Below are 8740 nucleotides of genomic sequence, written 5' to 3' on the forward strand. Positions count from 1 at the left end.
ATCTTATGGAGCTCGCAAATAAGGCATATGTTTTCTTCTTTAATTATTCACTATAGCAGTACCAAGAAACCATGCAGCTTATCTCTTTTCTGCTTTTTTCCCCCTAAAGAATCAATATGGCTAAAGTAAAAAAGGTTTGGCTTTTAATGGATATTTATGTCCTGTGAGCCACCGTTTCAACATAGCTGCTCACAGAATCAGGCCACATTTAATTGCTGAAGATTTAAAAATGAATGAATGGTTGATTTCCCATTACTCATACTTATTAACTCATACTTATTAACAGAGCAGTGTTCCCAGAAGCTGACTCTGTGGTGTCTTGCAACTTACTTAAGGGATGCCCTTGAGACCCATAGGTTTAGAAACAAAAAGCATGCAGAGTTTGTTAAAATAGTCATTAAAAACCATGGCCTGTATCTTACCACTCCACTAAGCAGTTTGTAGCTTTCCTCCAGACTAAGGAGCTTTCCTTTAGCTTAAATGGCTCTTGCTGTGATGGAACATCCTCCAGCAGTGGTTTTAAAATAGGAAACTATTATCTTAAAAAAGACTTTTAGTGAGATACTAGCGAGATGCCCACCATTAAATGACAGTACTGTGTGTTGAAGTGTGGACATGGAGATGGATGTAACTCTGTAGGTGGGTCTGTTTCCTTCCTAGCAGGCTTTGCCTGGCCTCTCTTCTCTTTAGCCCTTCCTTCCCCCTTCTCTCTGTCCCTTGTCTAAGAAGTAAAGAATGTGTACGCTATCCCTTGTTCCTGGACTCAGGTTACCAAGGGAGCTTAGAGAGATAGAGAGGAAGACACTGTGCTCTATCTGATGCTATCCCTTTGATGTGTAGACTGATACTCTCTGGGAACTTACTTCTTCATCTCCCTTACATGCACACACACTCTTATGTCCCTCTTGTCATTATGAAAGACACAGGGCTTGCTCCCTGTATCCACCAGCATTCTAGCTTAGATAGATTAGATTCTCTTCCATCTCTTTCTGTTCCTGTGTGGAGTTCTTAAATAAAAGGATTCTTATTTTCTTTACTGAAGTGGAATTTTTGTGAGTTTATTGCCTCTTCAGCATGCATGCACAAGCACTTAGCTGTGCTCTCTGGACTGCTCTGCTTTACTTATCCTACATTGCCAACACCTTGGATATGTCAACATTCTCTGCCATCTTATTTATACCTTCAGTAGTCTCCATCCTTTAACAGCACTGTTCTGCTACAGCCCATCCTTCTTGCCATGTTTGCAAGATGCCCGCCAAATAGCAGAGCGTATGGAAATGTGGTTTAGAGACAGATGAGTCCTTCCATAATGAGAAGGATCCTGTATTCTTCTTTGCTTTCAGTATTTTACTGTCAGTACCAGCAAAGCTGTTCTGATCTCCAAAGTGTGTCTTTACTATAGAAGAAACCCAGGTCATTTTCACCCATCTTTACCCTCATGCAAAATCATGCAAAACTCACGGAATGAGGGTGTCTTTATGGTACGATTTCTCACACCGGCCAAATCCACATTACTTCTTTTTTTCCGCGTTTTCCCCGCATTCTCCCCGCAATCTTGAGTGCCGGTCACATTACCTCATTAAACAGACGCATTTCATTCGCATTTCTCCCGAATATGTGGTCACAGTTTTTCAACGGGAGTTTCACGGTGGCCGTGAACAGTCCAATGCGCAATTTACGCGGTTTTTTTAAAAACCACCCCCCCTTCCTGTCTCTCCGGCCGTTCCGAGAGTTCCTATTGGCTGATTCAACTTGCAAGTGCTCCGTAGTCTGCAAAAGACTGTTTTTGACTTCATAGCATTGGATTTATTGATTATGCTGTTTCTGAATCAAATCTGGTAGTTTGAAAAATCATTTTGGGGTGAATCCATCATCAGAACGGACTCGCAAAACTTCCTTTTTAACTGTTTTTTATTTTTTTATTTTATATTACTGTAATATCGAAATTACAGTGAATCAATCATTCAAAATAAAGAAAACAGTCGCTGCCGAGGGCCGCCCCAGCGGCGGGGCTGGAGGCGCTGGGAAGCCGGCGGGCTCATCGCTCGCCTCCTCTCCCGCCGGGGTCAAGAAGGTGCCCGGCAGACCGAGTCGAAGCCCGGGCGCAGCTGGAGGCTCCCAGCTCAGAGCGGAGAAGGGACTGGCCGAGGCATCCCCGGCTGAGCCGAACGGCGGGGCTTGCGGGGGCTGCCGGGACAGCAAAGGTGGCTTGGCCCGTGGGCTGGCACATCCGCGGAGGGGGGCTGAAGACGAACAGGGATTTTAAAAACTGCTGCCGAGAGAAGCGGCGGCGGGGGGCCGGGGATGCCGGCCGAGGAGACAGCCGCGTCCCTCCAAGCCTCTCTCTGCAGTGAGCCAGTGCTGCGCTGCCGGGGGCCGAGGATGCGCTGCGCTGCGAGGCGCCCTCTCCACTGTGGGCACTCCGGCTCAGGCGCTCGCCACGCAGAGGCCCAGCTCGCGGGGCGCCTGCCCCTGCGAGGTCGCCCATCAGCGCGGCGGTCGCCCATCAGCGCAGCCTTCCCCCCTTGGGGTAAACGGCCCTCTGGCCACCAAGCCGGCTTGACCCCGCAGGCGCTGCCGCTCCAGTCTTGGAGAGGGGGGAAGGGGGAGCGGATGGCTGGGTGGCGTCTCGGCACGCTCCACTCGCACAGACATGCAACCCGCAACTTTCAAACCAGCCTTTCAAACTGCACCTTTCAAACCACCTTTCAAACCAGCCTCTTCATCCAAAGTGACTGACCGGCCTGAACCCGCCCAAAGCTTGGCTTTGTGAAACTTCAGTAAAATTCGAGCACTGAACTGTCCTGCATAGGAAATGCCCACGAAAGCTTCCCGCATGCTTCAAAATGTCCAAAAAAGAAACAGAAGAGCCATCAGTGCTGTCAGTGGGGGAAAGAGAGGCATCATTATCTTCAATGATGTTTCTTTATAACACAAGATCGAAATAACGGAAAAGTGAGCTCAAAAAATTTTTTAAAAAATGGGCGGGGAAAAAAGGTCCCGCCCAAAAAAGCAGTTTTCGAGCGGCCGTGTGACCGGAGGGACGCGCGAGAAAGGCGAATTAGAAGCAGGGATGTGAACGAAGAGAAAAAAATCACGGATTGGAGGCAAACGGAAGATATCCGATAAACATGCGGGTAATGGGTGAATGTGGATTCGACCACCGTTTCACCACAAAACGGAATTATGATGGGGTGATGTCAGAAATCACTCCATGAAGACGCCTTCATTCCATGAGTTTGCATGATTTTGAGCTAGGGTAAAGATATGGGAAAACGACCCCATTCTAACAAAAATGTGCCCACCTGTAGTTTATTTGAGCTAAATTCATGATTTTGTTTTAAACCTATCATGTGGGTGTAGAATTGGATGGGTGGAATCCCTCATAAAACCAAGTACACTAATGAGATATTGCAACTCTTTTCCCCACACCAATACAGGCAGCCAGCCTAGGGCATGCTGTCTCCGTACTACCAGCTTCTGCAGCCAATGAATGAAATGTGGATAGAAAACATGGGGGCTAGGGTAAGGCAGCTCCCAGGATGATACACAATTGTACCATCCTAATAATTTTCACCACCATGAACCCAGTACACTGGCAAAATCCTTGGCACTTGTAATTTTACAACAATGGAGTAAAATAGCAAATTAAATAAAATCAGCAGACCCATTATTGGTTTTATGTCTAATTAATGTAAATGGTTTGATCTAAAGGGCGTAAGGATGCCAGGCAACTCTCAAAAGACTTCACTTCAGGAGTTAAAAGTTCTTTATTGATTAGATGCCAGTTTCATGCTTTTACATCATCCTGGTGGCTACAGACAAGCCTAAAGCAGATAAAGGTTCCCCATGGCTACTCCTAATTTCCCCCCTCATAGGGATCCCAGACCCCTGGTGGGGGCGGGGGATTCCCCGCCCCCCACACCCCACCCCCACTTACTTGAGCAGCGGGGGGGGGTGCACTTCCTTTGTGTGCTCCCCCGCGGCACGCTCTTGTGTGCCACAGCCGCTAGGATTGGGCCTGTTTTGGCCCAGATCAGGGCCACTGTGGAGCACGAGAGTGCTCCTGCGCTCTGCAGTGCTCAAAATGGACCCGATCCATGGCAAACTGGGCCCGTTTTCAGCAGCTGCAGAGTGCAGGAGTGCTCCTGCACTCCACAGCGCCTCAAAAAGGGCCTGATCTGCAGCAGAACAGCCTTTTTCAGGCGCTGCAGAGCACTCCTCTGCAGCGCCCGAAAATGGGCCTGCCCAGAGGCCGCACGATGACGTCACTCCTGAAGTGATGTCATCATGCCTGTGGGGGGCGCGTGCGTGCTCCGTGCGCACTCACCCCCCTCTCCCCTGGCAACCTGGCCCCTTCCTTCTAACAGTCTTCGAACTCTGCAAGCAGGAAAACAGGCTGTGGGATTCATAGACTTCTCAAGGCCAGGCAGGTTCCCAGACTATGGAGAGATTACAGCAGGAGTCAACAACCACTTCCTGTTCTCAGTTTCCCACCCCAGTGACAGAATCACAGACAGAGTCACTACATCAGCATCAGCTGCAGGGGCATGACAGGTGATCCTGAGCACCTGACATTAGGGATGGAACCAGGTCCTGGAACAAAAACATACTCATGGTCATTAGTGTCTGTGGCTGTTTCCTTAATGGCAGAATCGTTAGGAAGTGGCTCTATCTGAGCACCCATCATGACTTGGAGAGGATGGGCCTTCTTAACTGATAGGTAGAGTAGGCAGGCCTCTCTTTGTGAAGAAATTTTGAAACTGCTGTGAATTGGGTGAAGTATATTGTAGTGTGGAATCTCTCTCTGGAGATCTGATGTGATAATGGTAGATCTGCTCTATATGGAATGCTGCTTTGCCTCCATCTGTGATCCACTTGTATATCATATATCTAATTCCAAACCAGGCCATAGAATGTGGATGAACAGATCCACAAATTAGAGCTAAGGGCAAACGGGAAGATTTATCTACAAACCTGAAGGAAGTCCCAGGTTTAACACTCTCCCAACATGCAGAAAGAATACCTGTAGCTATAAGAATGTCCAGTGACCCATCACGACACAGCTAGGCCTGCTGGTGGTGGCTGGTGCAACTGGACCAGGCCAGGCCTAGCCTGGGGGCCACTGTACAGCTGGACCTGGCACCAAGGATCACTGTGCAAATGAGCCCAGGGCCAGTGGCCACTAGCCTCGATGGTTACTGCTCAACTAGGCTTGGTGCCAGCATCCACGTGCAACTCAGCCAGGGTTTTTCCAGGGAGAGGGAAGCAGGGAAAACTGGAGACAGGGGAACAGATAAAGGTAGGTTGGCTGGTAGGTGGGAAGAAGAGAAGGAAGCAAGTAAAGTGGAGAGGCTATGGGGGCTTCTTGGATAGGGAAAGAAGAAACATTGGTACAGAAGAAAATGAGATGCCCCCTGCACGTTCTTGTGTCTTCTGCTTTTTTCCCCCTTCAAATAAAGACAATATTATAAAAACACCCTAAGTTTCTAGTGTTCTCTTTCTCCTCAGAAGGGAGCCAACAGAAGACGCTCTACCCTTGGAACTTTTCACTGCTCGGGAATGTGAAGCGCACATAGCAGTACTTTATAACCAGCCCTATTGAGCTAGCCATGTTGTCCCCCACAACTGATATAACTTTACAAATTCCAGTTGGGTAGCATGTTATTCTGTTACAGCAAAAATAATGTTCTAGTACCTTAAAGACTAACACTGCAGCATTATTCTTTCATTAGAAGTCCTACTACAACAGATCAGAAAGGACTCCAGAATTAAAGGCTTAACAGTTAAAGGACAGCAATATAAGGTTCAAGCATTTGCAGATGATCTTTTGATTATCCTGGAGAATCCAGAAGATTCCATTGGCTCTTTATTATCTTTATTTGCAAGATATGCCGACTATGCTGGTCTAAAAATAAATAGACATAAAACACAAACCGTTTACAAAAATATGACCAAACAACAAATTAAGATATTAGAAACCAAAACTCAATTTGCAACCTCAAAGAAAGTTAGATACCTGGGTATACAGATATCATCAAGATGCAGCTCTCTTTACGAAGATAACTATCTTAGACTATTTAAGGAAATATACAGAGACTTGGATATGTGGAGTAAAACTCACTTATCTTTTTTGGGTAGAATAGCCACTGTAAAGATGAATGTTTTGCCAAAAATACTTTTTCTATTTCAACACTTACCCATTCTGACATCATTTAAAATTCTTGATGAATTAGATCAAAAAATAAAGAAGTTTATTTGGCTACACAAAAAAGCAAGAATTAGATATAAACTCCTCCAAGATAGAATTGAAAATGGAGGCCTTGCGCTACCAAATTGGTTATTATATTATCAGGCGTCTTGCCTGGTATGGATGAAAGAATGGATAACTCTGTCAGACGAAAGAATGCTAACTCTTGAAGGTCATGACCTCCCCTCAGGATGGCACTCCTATTTATGGACATATACAAATAAAACACCGAAAACCTTTACGGAACATTGGATCAGAAAATGCCTAATAAGAATATGGAAGATAAAAAGACCGTCATTATACACTGAGATCCCACCGTGGTTCTCGCCTCAGGAAGCCATATCCAAGGATGCACTACAATATAAAACTACACTCACATACAGAGATCTCCTCATAAATTCAGAGATACTAAAGTTATCAAGTCAACTAAAGCTGGAAGGATACAACTTGAACTGGTGGCAATATATCCAGATTCAATCGAGGTTTAACTCTGACAAAAAAAATTTTTTGGAATCCACAAAGATTTAAACCAATTTGACAAAATCCTCCTAGCAATCAAAAGCTTTTAAGTAAAATATATAAATATCTTCTGAATTATAAAATGGCTGACGAACAAGTTAGACTCTATGATTAAATGGGCACAGAATATAGGGTATCAGATCTCTCTAGATAGATGGCAAGGGGTATGGAGAGATATTAAAAATTTTAAATCAACTGCATATAGAGAAAACCTCTATAAAATGTATTGTCGATGGTATATCTCTCCAGCTAAGCTAACAGAAAGGTATGCTTGTTCCGATAGATGTTGGAAATGTGGTGTAGAAAGAGGTACCTTTTTTCATTCTTGGTGGACATGTAAAAAAGCTAAGGAATTCTGGAATATGGTCTCATTGTTCATAAAGAAAATGTTGGATTTGCATATTACCCTAGATCCCACGATATTTTTATTGTCTATGTTTGATAGCAAGTTTCCAAAGGAACAAAAATACTTATTGCAACATATTATTACTGCTGCAAGACTGGTTTATGCACAGGTCTGGAAACAAAAGTGCGTACCTGACGAGAAAAAATTAATAGAGAAGTTGTTACATTGTATAGAACTGGACAGACTTACCTCAATTCTGAATTTAGAAAATAACAACACTTTTGTAGACAGATGGAAAGACATATATGTTAGGCTGAATTTGACAACCAAGTATATTATATCATGAAACTTATATTAGTTATTATATCGGATGTATAATCAAGTTATATAAGAATATCACTTTGCAGTATTTTTGCACCACTCCCCTGTGTAAATAATTGAAAATTCTTAATAAAAATATTTTTTTTAAAAAGACTAACACTGCAGCATAAGCTTGATTGGTCCACAGGCCATTTTTAAAGAATTCACTTCATGCACCTGAAGTGTACTTTAGCCCACAAAATCTGTTAAGCTTTTATACACAAGACTCCTTTATGTTCTATCTAACTGCTTGTGTTTTGACCCAAACTCCCACAATATTGCTTAATATTCTGGCCTACAATAGAGGTTCATCATGAATACTGTATAGATGTTATTGATTTGTGTTATTTAAATAAGTGTAGTATGCAAACATTTCTGTTTAAAGTAACAAGATAATCAGTGTAGGAAAAACTTTATTCCTAATAAAAGTCTTCCTGAGCCAAACCTTTACAGCACAGCTTTGCTCCTTCTTTGCTCACTCTACAAGAAAGCCTTTCTAAACAATTGTATTTTATACATTTCATAACACAAGTACAGGGGCCTTCTTAATAGCCAGACTGCTCCACATTCTGCTTTATGCTGCCCCAGTGAAAATAATGGAACTGAACTCAGGAACACTTTTCAAGGAGAAAGGGGAGGTAGACATCTGCCTGCTCAGGGTACTGCTGATGTTTTCTAGGGAACAGCACTGAAGGTATAGGGGGAAGCCAGTGATCCCAGTAACCTTGCAAAGTTGGTAGAAAAATAGCAACATCACAGATTTAGAATGCTCAATTATTTCTCATGATATATATTTTCTGACTATGGTGGGGAGGAAGAGAGGGTACCAGCCTTTTCTACACACAGTTTATATTATTGTGTACACTTTCGCAAAATGCAGAAGCTAACTGGTATTACCCTTTGATTCCCAGGTATAACTACTGTGCTGACAATGTCAACCATAATCACAGGAGTAAGTGCCTCAATGCCTCAGGTGTCTTACATAAAAGCTGTGGATATATACTTATGGATCAGTTTCCTCTTTGTCTTCCTGTCTGTCATTGAATATGCAGCTGTAAATTATCTCACCACAGTAGAAGAACGAAAACAGCTGAAAAAGAAAGGGAAGGTATAAACATGCATGTGTTTCTGTCTCAAAAAACACCATGTAAATTGGATTTGATACAAACCTCCTTTGTTCAAACAGAAAGGCAGTTCTGTTCATGCAAGGCAGTGAAGAGGGGGGAGTTTCTGCTGATTCTCTCTTCATACTGAAGCCTCCTGTG

At 43.8% G+C, this 8740-nt stretch overlaps 1 protein-coding gene across 1 annotated transcript in view; it reads left to right on the plus strand.

Annotated features, from left to right (window-relative positions):
* Positions 1 to 8740, plus strand: part of GABRR3 (gamma-aminobutyric acid type A receptor subunit rho3) — a 61631-nt gene that overhangs the window by 51687 nt on the left and 1204 nt on the right. The window contains exon 8 of the mRNA XM_054973714.1: positions 8387 to 8583. Coding sequence (XP_054829689.1) covers positions 8387 to 8583 — 197 coding nt within the window. The remainder of the gene's footprint in view (positions 1 to 8386; positions 8584 to 8740) is intronic.

Source organism: Eublepharis macularius, chromosome 3 (assembly GCF_028583425.1).
Source record: "Eublepharis macularius isolate TG4126 chromosome 3, MPM_Emac_v1.0, whole genome shotgun sequence".
NCBI classification, from domain to species: domain Eukaryota; kingdom Metazoa; phylum Chordata; class Lepidosauria; order Squamata; family Eublepharidae; genus Eublepharis; species Eublepharis macularius.